Below are 14,504 nucleotides of genomic sequence, written 5' to 3' on the forward strand. Positions count from 1 at the left end.
AAATTAAATGGATCAAAAATTTTCTAAGAAATATTTTGTATTCAAAGAGAGACATGGGCCCTCTACCAGAATATGTGAAACCTTGCCTGAACAGCAGTGAATGGAACTGGAATATCAAATCACTTGAGCCTTTGGAACATTAAATTCATGTTCTGGGTGGAATTTTATGGTGATAAAAATAGATGGGCCTCCTCACTGTGACAGGTAGTGCTTTTGAACATGTTGGAATTCAAAATTAACATGAATGTGCAAAGACGGATATAACATGATAGTATCAGTTCATTGCAAACATATAATGCCGCTAAAAAGCAATGGTTTGGAAGATTTCACAAGCTTCATCCTCTTTAGATATTTACCTTCTTACAAAAGCTGCAGTAGTGAGCAAACTCCATCTCAAAACACGGCACACAATAATTGCCACTCTCTATGGAAATCAAAGGTTTAGTTCCTATTGGCTGTTGGCAATGCTTGCACACAAAGCAGGTTTCATGCCAGTAGTTTCCCTTAAATTCCATTTTTCGGGAACCTGTACCCCCAAAGTAAGAACCTGTTAGTACAAATCAAGCATAATTGTTTTCTTTTAAGCAATAATATGTCAAATTACTTAAAATATATACTAAAGTTAAGGTGAAAAAAGCAATCATCCATATAGAAAAAATAGTGTTTACTGGTTTCCAAAACATTTATCTGAAAAAAGAGGTCAATAAATAGAGTTCAGCCACGGTGATGGTGAATCACTCTTTCGCTGGAAACTCTTGTGCTGTTTCACAATTTTGAGATGCGAAAGTACTATAAATGTAGACTCTGAAAGGCTGCACATGGTTCAGATAAACTGGGACATAATAAGCATTACAGGGATATTAGGAATGCCCAGGGCACAAACTCCTGGGCTTGATGTTGTGTAGTTATGGTCTCCTAGAAAATCTTTGAACCTATAATAAGAAAATGAGAGAGAATTGTTCGTATGCTGCTGCCCATAGGGATTGAGAAGAGGATCAAAACAGAGAATTAGTACTTGCTAAAGGTGTAACAATTTACTTGGATCCTTGTTTTCCCTGGGAGAAAATAAAGATGACTGACCTTCACACCAGTTTGTGTTGAGCTACAAAATGATGATTGGTCCCATTCTCCTATGATGGATTATGTTTTCTGATGTTATTGGTTCTGCCTAGGACAGGGTGTTTAGTGCAGTGTTAGTATTATTTATTGGTATAGATTTTATCTTTATTCCATGGCTCAGTTTCTGGTTCAAAATGTTTCTATGAATTAAGTTTATGAAAAAACACAAGACAGTACTTTGCCCATTGGAGACAGAAAGAACAATCTTTTCATGTCTAAAGTACACTAAATGAGATAAAGAGATAGCAGAAAGATGTCTTTCTGAGAAGCAGGGTTTTGTGTAGTATAGTCCCCCTTTATCTGTGAGGGGTACCTCCCACGACCCCCAGTGGATGTGTGACACTGCAGACAATACCAAACCCTATATATATATACTATGTTTTTTTCCTATACATACAGAACTATGTTAAAGTTTAGTTATAAATTAGGCATTGCAAGAGATTAACAACAATAACATAATAAAATAGAACAGTTACAACAGTATACTGTAATAAAAGTTACGTGAAGGTGGTCTCTCTCTCAAAATACCTTATTGTACAAGTTTAATGCTTTTTCCATCTTAACCAAGCACCTATCATGCTCCGTGGCCATAACTTTTGCAGCTGGAGGTGCAAAACTAGCACGAATTTCTTTTTCCTTCTTCACAGTTTCATGGATGGAAAATTCGTTCTTACATTAGATCTCAGCAACCTCAGCATACAACTTCTTTCCTTACTAAGTTGAGAACTTCCTTTTCATTTAAAGGGAGCACTTTATGGCTTTTCTTTGGCGTACCTGAATGGCCAGCATCACTACTCTTGCACTTTGAGGCCATTATTAACTAAAATAAGGGTTTCTTGAACACAAGCACTGCAATACAGCAACGGTCTGATCTGATAACTGAGATGGTTAATTAAGTGACTACTGGCCAGGATGCTCTGGACAAAGAGATGATTCACGTCATGGGCAGGATGGAGGGGGATTTCATCATGCTACTTAGAAGAGCACACAGTTTAAAACTTAAGAAACTTTTACTGCTGGAATTTTCCACTTAATATTTTCAGACTTAATATTTTTGGCCTCGGGTAATTTTAACCATGGAAAGTGTAAACCATGGATAAGGGGGAATTAATGTACTACACTCTTCCTGTGCTTGGGTTTAATTCAAAGCGTTGCAGGTTCAGTTATAGACCAGGAGTGCCTTGTGATCTTACCAGGCATGATGGTCTTCTTACAATGGAAGCACTTGGAGGAGCACTCATTAGAGTAGTATTCGGAGCACAGCTGGCACTCATCCTTGGCAGCAAAAGGCTTTTCCGCCAAAGACTGATTGCATTTGGCGCAATTGAAGCATCCTTCATGCCAGTGATGGCCTTTGTAACAAAGATCCTTTGAGACAGTAAATAAAAGTTAATTAAGTATGTTTGTGACCAAACAGGCCATTTTATAAAACAATACTAAACACTCTTGGGACTCTGGTGCCAGTAGGTGGTGCTGGTAGCTTGAGGGCATGTTGTTATTGATACTTATTACCCATAGAGAGGCGACTCTCTGGGGCAATTAAGAACTAGACCCTGGGGCTTCCTTGGTTGGTCACAAAAGACAGATGGAAAATAAGTGTACTCTCCTGTTTCTTCACATTCCCTCTACCTTCCTTTTATAAACTATAAGAAAGGTTTTTCATGGAATGATTTTTATTTTTAGGTTGTAACATCCTATTACTGTTTGAGATTTACCTAAACAAAATCTCAACACTAGTTAACTAAAACAAAGACCACCCCGACTCCCCCCCAAAAAAGGAGAAAAAAATATATAATAATGTGCATTCTGGGAGGAATGGGTGTATGCGTGAGAGGTATCAGCGCACAATGGTTTAATGAAGATGGGGCTAATGTGAAGCGAGAAGATACAGGTTTTTGAATCTTTATGGCTCCAATTATTTGTAATAGTTATTCACTTTTATCATTCTAGAAATAACATTTCAGCTGTGTAACTTTGGGCAAATAACTTCTTTCATCTTTAGCATCCTAAACTATCTCCTAAGATCATTGTAAGGATATTAAAGTGTATCTTATGTTTCACAGTGCTGAGCATAGCGCCTGGAACTTGATTGATGATAGCTTTGAAAATCCTTATATCTAGTAGCAGAGCATTAGAGTATTAACAGTCAACACTAAAGAAAAAGAGGCATTCCAAAGCACTTGTCTGCTGTTCATATGCAATAATTCTGTGAACTGAGGTAAGACCTACCTTGGAATCTGATTTGATCGGTTCTTTGCACTCCTCACAATAGTTAGAAAAGATACGATCATAACAAGTAACACAGTATGGATTATCATCCTTTAGTACATACTTCCCAAGAAGTGATGCCATGCAGTATTGACAATCAAATTGAGCAGTTGTCATTTTGGCTTAATCCTATGAATAAAAAAATAATTTACATATATAAAGGCAAGATTTTTTGATAAGATAAATTATAAAGCCTCAATACAACATGAGTCAAGCACTTGAATAGATTTATATTTTCTTATATGAACACCCACCAATTTAGGAAATAAGCTGTATTCATGGTGACACTTGGAGAGATTTAGGAAAGGCTACTCTCCCATCTTGGCAGTTCCTGTGTGTTTTACTAGCAAAATGCATTAAACCAGCAGCCAGAGTGTGAAAAAAGATCTTGTATTCCTCATTCACTAATGTGGAATTCAATGAGAATGTAATATGTGTTGAAATAGGATGGTTTCATCTCAAGGATATAAATATGAACTGTCGATAGAGCTTTCACTAACTGTCATAAGTTACTGTCTTGTTGGAGAGTTCTGGAGGTGGAGTTCCATGGGAATAACAACAGTCTTTTTTTGCTCTAACTGAAATAGAAATTACTAATCAAGTACATTGTCATTTTCCCCGCCATCCTTTTATTTCCCAATTCTTTATCGGGTACCTAATGAGGGTTCTGCACATTAGTCCTAAGGTCTTCCTGTACCATAGACTCTCCCTTGGGACGTCCTCCTTACCTGTGGCTTCAACCTCCCTAAATATACTGTTGACTCAAATCTCTAGCTTTAGCCTGTTCTTCATTTGCCTCCTGGATATCTCCACTTAAATGCCCCACACTTAGCTGGTCAAATACAACTCCTCAGCAGTGAGGATTCAGTCCAAGTGTTAGGTCTGTGTGACTGCCACTGAGCAATTTTCCAGATGTGGACATGCAGTTAAAACCATCAGTGGTAGAAAAGAGCTATCGGATTCTTCAGGTTTTAGGGCTAAACTAACATGTACACAGAAGGAAGAATAACAGCAGCATTTTATAGAATGAAAAACATAAAGCCAAGGTCAGGATAAGAATTCTAGTTATTTTGTAAATTTAGGAAAACCATTAAAAAACAAAACACGTGGATTTCAAAAGGGTTTAATTAGGCATTGAACACAAGTTTTTCATTGTCACCAAAAATAATACCACTGATTTTCTTAGAAAATAAATACATTGGGAACTATGAATATTTTCTAATTCTCCACCTCAGAAATTTGTTTTTTTAAATTTTAGCAAAATCAGAAAATCAGTTAATTATTGTGATGATTTTTACAGCATTTTTAATGCCAGTTTTTATTTACTACATTCAAATTGCATTCTCACATATTTTGCCTTCTTTTAATGATGAAGTTTCCAGCAGAGTGTCTTGCTGAATGTACATTGTCATTAATTCTGTTTATAGCAGATCTTTACTAACAAAGAAAAGACTAAGGATTTAGAATATATGTGTCTTTTCCCAGGAAAGATGAAAATTCAGACTAGAAGTTCCCAGTGGAACATGCCAAAATTATCTGCAAGGAACACTGAATTCCCTATTTGATTAATTCCACAGAAATGTCCCTTTTTAGTGAATACAAACACACTAAAAGGATTGCTGAGAGCTTGGAAACAGGAGGAAATAGATCTAAATCCCCTGAAAGATTTAAAAATGCAAATTTTATTCACATTTACAGTGATCCAGTGTTTATCTCTTAATAGTGAAATACGGTATATACCTTTAACTTTCATCACTTAATATGGAAAATACCATTTTCATTGTTAATATTTCTTTAGTTTTAGATGTATATAATAGCACCATGAAGCACAGCCTCTCAGGACTTAGGAACTCCCAGACTACTTCCATTTTGTGAGGCTTTTAGTATATTATAAAATGAAGAAACACCAAAGGGATCACAAAATTGGTAGAATTTCAAGTTTTTATTTTAAACAACACTCTAAATACAACATTATAATACCTGTACCTCATTTGGTGTTCAGAAGTCTAAATAACTAAAATCTAAATATCTAAATAAATATTTATTTTATAATATAAATATTGATATAGAAATGTATATCAGTGAATATAAATACTTGTCTAAATGTAAGTACAAGAAGATTCTGCCCCATCCCCATTCTAATCACATAATAGGCCTTGCTCCATACAAATTCTTAACAAAATTGACCCTATTTTCTCCAGTTTTTTAAAGGAGAAAGTACATCTTATTCCATCTGTTTTTTTAAAAACAAAGTCAGGGAGTTGGGGAGGGTGAGAAGAGTCAGTTCAATATCTCAGAACTATGTAATTTTGCATTTTATAGAACTGTACAGTGGGAGTAGGCATTTGGTCCAGGTCAACACGTGTTAAATGTCTACTCTGTAATAGTTGAAGTCCCTGCCCTCAAGAAGTCTGGATTCTCTTAGCTCTTACCTTGGTAATAGTGAATAAATTTGAGATAAGAGAACAAACTGAACGTTTGTGCTCTTATTCTTAGCTGGGGAAAGTACACTAAGAAATTCAGTCCTCATTTTCATAAAGTCTATCATTTAACTATGGGTATATGAGTACATCTATATAGAGTTTCTTAGAGGTGTTATAACCATAAATATGATACACATTCCACTAGAACCATATAGAATTCTTAGCAACTAATAGAAAGGAGTGAGGAGCTACAGTAAAGGGAGACCTTTCTAAGAAGATTTGAAGGAAGTTAAGCTTTTGCAAGTCTGTTAGGAAGGAAGGAAGGAAGGGAAGAAGGATCTTGATTAGCAGGGAAGGAAGGGGAAAAGATAAATGGGAGAATGGCACAGGATTACATCCAAAGTTGGGGAATGGTGAGTCTTGACAACAGATTTTCACCGGGGTCCATTCAGGATAAAGGAAGACCTTGAAACTATTTAAAGCTTTTCAAAGCTATTTGGACCTTTAATAAAAGCAGTTCTAAGTGGTGTGAGGGCAGGCAAAAGAGGCAAGAGTATGAATTTTTCCCATTGGGTCACATTTTCCCACCTTATTTGCTCCTAAACATCATTCTGTACTTTTTTTTGGCCTTTGTCTCTTTTTTCCCCCTCTTCTTTGTCCCTTACATTAATATTTTTGAATAATCAGAGAATAACTAGTGTCCTCAAGAGCAGACCAAATGTCTAGTTTTTAATCATTTTCTAACAGGTAAAACTGTAGGAAAGGGGATAGGGACTATATGAATCTCACCTCAAGAGCCCCCATCTGAGGGTTAATTTGGCAAAGATATTGAAAAATGTTTGCTTTCAAAGATTTAAAATCCTTGAACAGAGCTGATTTATAATTATGAGTCATAAGAAATCTTAATAGTATCCTAATTGAATAGCATTTAACTTTTCCTGGCAAGAACTTAGAAACGTTAGTATCAATATCAATTAGACATTCTTGTCAAACTTTTCAAAAGGATTAGATTATATTCTTGCCAAACTTCTATCAAAGTGATTCTGCAATTATGCAACAGTTTAAGCACAGAATTTTTATCATTGCATACTGGAGTTTTGGAAGACTGATTTAGAGGTACACTGATATATCAAAGAACCTATGAAGATAAGATAAATAGCTCAGAAGTCCAATGTCATGAATGCACTTGGCTTTCTTTTTCCAATTCTCTCCCTTAGATTTTAGATTTCTACCTAAAAGCATGTGAGTTTATTGGTCCTAACTTCTATAGCTGAGAATGCTGTTTCATAACATGTTTCACATGTTATTTTTAAAACCAGGAATAATTTTGTGTCAAGTTATGTTATATGGTGAGTTAATGATTAGAAGTTTAATGCTGTGAGCAGTGTACTCACTTATATTTTTATTATGCTGAACAGATTCCCAAAAAGTATAGTTGAGAGAATATCAAGCAGGAGAGAGGCAAGGACTTGAGGCTATGCAGGGTATCTTTAATATGCTTTGGTTTGCAAGGCATCACACACCATTCATTCATTCTATAAACAGGTAATTTTTTTTTTTTGCACAGTAATCTGCTAGAAGTTATGAAGGACATAAAAATAGACTAGACTCAAATCCCATCCTCAGAGAGCTTATAATCTAGTAGGAAGAATATGGACATTTTATAAATAACTAAACAAAGGTTTGGAAGTGATAAGGAGAAATGAAAAGTTATAATAATTTAGAGCAATGGTTCTAAACACAATGCATGTTAGAATTTTTTAAATTTCCAAAGTGCACTCCTATTCGAAACCAATTAAATTGGGATTTCTGGGGGTAGAGAATGAGAATAAGTATTTTTCAGCTCCCAGAAGGTTCTAATGTCCAGTGATAATTAAAAACCACCAGTTAAGAGAAGGATGAAGGAAATTACTTTTACCTGGGAAAAATTCAGGAACAACTTAGAGAAAATGGCATTTGAATGGATCGTGTGGTAGTTATCATGGGTTGGTTCTCCCAACCCTGGCTCTATCCTCCTCCTAGTTGGAGAAGTCAGGCAGCTAAAGACATCTCCTGGACCCTCTTACAGCTAGTGTTGAGGATGCAAATTTGGCTCTGCTAACTCCAGACAGGTGTGTGTACATTGGAAGGTGGGAGTGATACGTTCTTGCTGCTGTTGCTGCCGGCAGGCTGGGTCGTAGAAATGTGAGTGGTTTCCCCCGTTCAGAATGCCTGAACTCAGGTTTTCCAGGGTCCAGGGACTTGTTTTCGGTCTGTGAGAGGTAGTCGTGGTAGTGGTATCAGCGGTGGCAGCAGGTTCCTGACCTCTGGATTACAGGGCAGGATGGGTGCTGTGGTGGGCAAAGAGCAGCCTCTACCATCCTTGAAGGAATTGTTAAAAATACTAACAGTGAGTTCTAATGCTCCCGTGTGTTTCCTGAGAGCCATGTACTGTGTTAACCACTTTGTGTAGATTCTCTCTCTTAATCCTCACAACAATCCTGTAGGATGGGTCTATTATTAATATCCCCATTTGACAGATGAAGAAGCTTAGAGAGGCCAAGATAACTTGGCTGATAAAAATGCCAAATCCAGGATTTTATCCTACACCTGTCAGAAACTGAAGCCCAGGATCTGAGCCTGTGTAAACCTCTCCTTTCCTGAAGATGTTGAGGGAGGGCACTTGAGACTGACCAACAGAATTAGGAAAGATGTTTATACTTGAATACATGAGGCCTGCATGGAAAATAGCAAGTAATCTATTTGAAGTGGCTTGCAGGGCATGAGAGGGTACTAATTGGAGGACAAGTTTGGAAAAGTAGGCTGGGCAAGATCACCAATGGCTTAAGTTTCAAGCTAGAGATGAACATATGTTTTCTATAGAAAAGATATAACCACTGATGATTGAGAATAGATGAGTGAAGTGTTTTGAGCTGAGATTCGTGAAAATTAATGGAAATAGTGAGAGAAGGGATTGGAAGGTAGATATACCACAGACAGGAAATCGATAAGGAGTCTATTTTTTAACATTCCATTTAATCAACATATATTATTATTATCCCCATGTAAAAAGAGTTGTTTTATGTATTTTGGTGGGAATATGAAGAAGAATTCTTATTGAGGAAATAATGGCCAGTCTATTAAAACTGACAAAATACATCATGTTACAAATTTAAAAAACAAAACAAAAACTATGACCCTCACCCAGACTAAAAACACACAACCTAGGCACCTCTGGGTAAAACTACTAAAAATCAAAGATAAATAACATCTTAAAAGTAGGTTAGGGCTTCCCTGGTGGCGCAGTGGTTGGGAGTCCGCCTGCCAATGCAGGGGACACGGGTTCGTGTCCCGGTCCGGGAAGATCCCACATGCCGCGGAGCGGCTAGGCCCGTGAGCCACAACTACTGAGCCTGCGCGTCTGGAGCCTGTGCTCTGCAATGGGAGAGGCCGCGACAGTGAGAGGCCCACGCACCGCGATGAAGAGTGGCCCCCGCTCGCCGCAACTGGAGAAAGCCCTCGCACAGAAACGAAGACCCAACACAACCAAAATAAATAAATAAATAAATATATTAAAAAAAAAAAAAAGTAGGTTAAAAATATTACTTCCAGAGTAACAACAAATTGAGAATTTACCTACTTCTCAACAGAAAAAAATGGAAGGTAGACAATGGAAAGATAAAATGGCTGAAAGAAAATGGGAGCCAACCTAGAAGTCTATACTCAGGTAAAATATCTTTTGATAAAAAAGGTGAAGAAAAGATATTATCAGAAACTGAATATATCAATAGCACACCCATATTAAAGTAAATATCAAACAGTGTTCTTCAAGGAAAAGGACACTGAGCTCAGATTGAAGCTTAAAGATAAAAGGGTGAAAAACAACAAAAATTATAAATATGTAGGTGAATCTGAATAAACATTAACAGAACAACTTTAAAGAATTTGAACACTTAGGCAAAATGGGAAACTTCAAAGATAAGTAAAACGTTAAAACGGATACAAAAAGAAATATAAAATTTTAACTGGTTGGTAACTATTAGAGAAACTGAATTTGAAATTAAAAGCCTACATATAAAGTAAAATACAAGGCCACGTGGCTTCTCCAGTGGATTTTACCAAGATTTAGGAAGAAATAACACCAATATTAACAAACTATACCAAATAATTAAAAACAAGAAACATGATCCACTTAATTTTGAACCCATTAAAACTTTGATTACCAAAATCTAAAAACATTATGAGAAAAATTTATAGGCCAATCATACTCATAATAATAAATTTTGCAGTAAATACAAAAAATTTAGCACAGACAATAACTAATTGAATCCAGTGATATGTGAAAAAGTTAATATCATGATAAGCTGAGTTTATCCCAGGAATGCAATTTTAGTTTAAAATTAAGAAGAGAATCACTGTATTTTACCACATTTACCAAATAAAAGAGTAAGCCATATACTTAGCAGATGCAGAAAAGACTGATAATTTAAAAAATTGCTCATTGGAGGATACTATTAATAATGAAAAGCCACAAAATGACAGATTAGTAGATGATATTTGCCACATATATAACTGACAAAGGATTAAAATGCAGAATATATAAAACATCAATAAGAATTTAAAATAAACTAATGGAAAAATGGGCAAAAGATATAAGAAAAAAATTTTTCTTTTTAAAATGACAGATATTTTAAAGGAAGCTCATTCAACTCAGTATGAAATAATTTGTACTCATGGTCAGAAAAAATTAGCAAGTCTGACAATATGAAATGTTGGTGAGGATAAGGAGCAACTGGAACTCACACACTGAAATAAGAATGAAAGATGAATGGATAAACCACTCTGAAAAACAATTTTTCATTATATTGTAAAGTTGAACATGTATCCTTCATATGACTCAGTAATTTCTCTCCTAAGTGTGTGACTCATAAAATCTTGCAAAGGTCACCTGAAAGAAAGTTCGTGGCAACATAGTTTATAGTAGCCCTAGTAGCAGGAGACTCTGAATGTCTATCGAAGGGAAAATGGATAAATAAGTAGATGTATGGTCATATAACATACTGCTATATGGCAATAAAACAGATGAATTACAGGTGCCCTCCTTAATACAGATAAACCTCACTACTGAGTGAAGTAAGTAAGTTATAAAATAGTAAATACACCGTGATTGCATTTTTATAAAGTTAAAAAACAGCCAAAATTGATTATTAGGAATTATGATAAATATATGGTAACATGTTATTAAACATAATAAATGTTATTAAAGCTATTTTAAAAAGCATGATGATGATGATAAACACAAGAATTAGGATGCAGTTTAAGATTATCTAACTTCTGGAGTTAGTCGGGGATTGGGAAGTTGCAGAGGGTTTCAAATATGTGGAAAATATTTGATTTCTTAAGCCAAATTATTTTTATACTTTGCATATATTAGAAACATTATTTTCTATATATGTAATGTTTTGTTTTTAATAGTTTAAAAAATGAGTGGGTGATAAATGAGTTCTTTCCTTATGTTTGTCAACAGAGAAGTAATCCAGATGGATGTAGTAATATCCTGAGAATATTTTTGTGTGCTAATGGTGGTCATGGAATTTATTGTCCAAACAGGGAAGATATGGGGATAATTGTGGGCTGATTCAAAGGGTAAATTTCTCAGGGTGACCATTTGGATGCAAAAAAGAGAAGGAGACAAAGTTTTCTCTCTTTCTTTCAATACTCAGTTACCATGAAAGTGTGCAAAGCCAAAACATGGTTCCAATATGTATGATCTTTGTCTTATTACTTTACAATAAGACACGAGCTGTGTCTTACTATCGTGTCAGAGATTACAAATTTCAAAAGTAAGAGGGCTTTTACTTTTTATGGTGAAATTGAAACATACTACGATATAATTTGGGCCTTCTGGTTTCCAATAATGTCTCTATGTTGGTGTGGTTTTGAGGAATTTTATTTACTTGAGGGAGTTGAATTACCATATATCCTATATTCTAAATATCAAATATAAGTTGTTACGTTGATTTGATTATAGCTTTCTTTGTTCCATGTGGAGGCAGGCAGTACTATATAAAATCATCAAATTGATTATGTGTCTTGATAAGAGGATATACAGTAAATGGTATTTAAGATTACTTCTATCTCTACTACATGATTTGTAAATTTTGCTAAATGGGTGAAAATAATGCCACAATCACTACTTTTGCACATACGTAAAAGTGCACTATTCTTCAATTCAAAGTTTGTTGGGTTTTCTGGCTTAATTTTCATCTGGTTATTCAAAGTAGCCTCATTCAGCCTGTATAAATACATTGCTGCTCATCTGAGAGTGCTACATGACTATTTCAATTGCCCATTCAGGTCTTTCATTGATTCTGTAAAGTAGATCTGTTTCTGCTTTTCTTTAGGAAAGAACTTGAAAGCATTGAAATCTAAAGGGCATAAGGAATATTAAAATGCTCTTGGGAAATGTTAGTTCAAAACGCTGACGTCTTTGAAACTTGTGTGATTGATATACGGAACTTGGGTGAAGACGGAGAGTGGATGAAGAATCTTAATTCGAACTGTACCTAAATGAATTTACCTGTGCTAGTTTTCCCATTTAGGATTTTAATTTGAACTGTTGCTGTGAGGGCAGATAGGGGCTGATGGCCAGTCAAGGGCACTTTGGAAGCCTCACTGAGGAAAATATATTGCTCTGTGCTCTATAAGGAGTTACAGAAACCATCCTCAGTGTGTGGTTATGCAATCCACCTAGTCTGCCAAGGCAGTGTTTTCAATCATTCTCCCCTCTCTCCCTGCCTGTACCCCCTACATATATTTATTGGGTACCATATCCTATTGATTCCACTTCAGAAGCATTCCTTAAATCTTTGTTTAGGCCCTCCTCGTATCTCTGATGGACCATAGTGGCTTACATCGAACTGAAGATATTATTAAAAGTTTCTCCCTCTACTGAGTAGAACCAAGCACATTTCTACTGTATGAATTTTGCTCTCTAAATAAGCTCAATTTCCCTGGGAGTTCCAGAACATCTTCCACAATACTCAAGAAAAATCTTTCTCAGGCTCATGATCATCTCCCTTCCTTGGAGAAGAACCTCCAACAGCTCTTCTTTGACTATAAAATAAAGTCCATTACTTAGCATAGAGACCCTTTGCTACTTTGTCTACTTTTCTCACTATCTCTTCATCCCTTTCCCAACCCTGTACCATCTGAAACGCACACACTGCACCTATGCTTTAGCCATTTCCCATGACTCCCTATTCTTCAAATATACTATGTCTTGTTACACCTTTGAACCTTCATGCGTGACTTTTCTTCTGTCTCTAATGACTTTCTTCTTGTCACCCCCCCCCCCCCATTGACCACCTACTTCTCAGTCAAGGTCCAGCTAAAAATCCTTCTCTCTGCAGCTTTCTCAGATCTCTCTGGACAGAAGTTGCTCCCATTAGTTCATACATATGTCTCTTTTTCTTTTGCCACACTTGGTAACAGTTATTTTGTACTGTGTGTGTCTCACTTCTAAGCTCTTCAAGGGTAAGGATGTTGCTTAGTTCTGTGTGTCTCAGGTCTGAGCATAGCAGGACCTCAGAACATGCTTTATGGCTGAAGAAATGAATGAATGGAAAACTTCCTACTTCCCATGAGCTTGGAGTCCAAGACAAGAACTAATGAAAACACATATGCAAAGGGAATTCTATCAACAGAATAAAAGATAAAGACTCAAGTATAAAAAAAGTTAAGAATTTGCATATGTTCACTTGAGTAGTGAATTAATTCATATCTATTATATCTATGGCAAATACATCTAAGGACGAGATAAGATTAGGGAACGGAAGGTGAAGATCTAAGGGCCTGTCCATGACAAGGAGAGTCCTTTCACTTTCCCTGAAGAAGACAGCTAGAATGCCCTTTAAATACCAGCTGAGGAAGGTATCAAAGAAACAGCAGAACATGGTTAATCTGTTGACATTATTAAAGGGTTTCCTCTCTAAACTGTGGGCACCAATAGGCTTCCATTAACAGTTTTTGAACTGTATGATCAAATACTTCAATTCTCTGTTGGAAGATGCACCAGCCTTTCTGCATCCATGAATATGATTTTCGGAGACAGATCATGTCTTTACCAAGATTGCAAGGTCATTGTCTTCAGAGATAGGTGATACTAGCTGAAGTATTATTTCACTGAAGTGTTATTTCTGAGTGAAATTGACAATTTGGGTGGACTTAAATGAGATATATGAAAAAATATATCCTCCAAAGTCTGTGTAAACTAGGCCAGACAAAATAAGTATATGTTGTACAGTGGAAAAATTTAGATTCACAGATTTAAAAATATCATGGAGTTGGAATAACTAGTAAAGTTCTACTCTTAGTTTTTTCCTTTGTTTCTTTTCCTAGTTCTGAGGGTGGAGTTGAACAGACCGGTGTGTACTTCCGTATCTGTTTTCTGCTTATAACCCAAGACATAACAAACATACTGAGAAAAATATTGGGTTGGAAAGCAGAGGCTATAGATTTTTGCACTAGTTGCTTAAGCACGAGCATGGAAACTACTGCTATGGAAACCGTATAATCTTTCTGGCACTTACTTTCCTTAACTATGAAATGAGAACATTATTAGCTGCTTGTGATCCCACCCACAGATCAAGTGAGATTAGAATGGAAAAGTCATGAGTGAGTTGGCTGTAGGTGTATTTGACTTGATGGAAAGTG

The 14,504-nt window shown here is 36.0% G+C and overlaps 1 protein-coding gene across 2 annotated transcripts in view; it reads right to left on the reverse strand.

Annotated features, from left to right (window-relative positions):
- Positions 1-14,504, reverse strand: part of FHL5 (four and a half LIM domains 5) — a 38,618-nt gene that overhangs the window by 10,838 nt on the left and 13,276 nt on the right. Inside the window, exons 2-4 of one of the 2 annotated variants that reach the window (XM_036871480.1) lie at positions 3,349-3,516; positions 2,313-2,487; positions 357-526 (exon numbers count right to left, since the gene is read on the reverse strand). In XM_036871480.1, the coding sequence (XP_036727375.1) occupies positions 357-526; positions 2,313-2,487; positions 3,349-3,504 (501 nt within the window). In that variant the 5' untranslated portion in view covers positions 3,505-3,516. Of the gene's footprint in view, positions 1-356; positions 527-2,312; positions 2,488-3,348; positions 3,517-14,504 lie in introns of those variants that run through there. The other variant, XM_036871481.1, reaches the window with a different exon arrangement.

The sequence above is a fragment of the Balaenoptera musculus genome, chromosome 12 (genome assembly GCF_009873245.2).
Source record: "Balaenoptera musculus isolate JJ_BM4_2016_0621 chromosome 12, mBalMus1.pri.v3, whole genome shotgun sequence".
Lineage (NCBI taxonomy): Eukaryota > Metazoa > Chordata > Mammalia > Artiodactyla > Balaenopteridae > Balaenoptera > Balaenoptera musculus.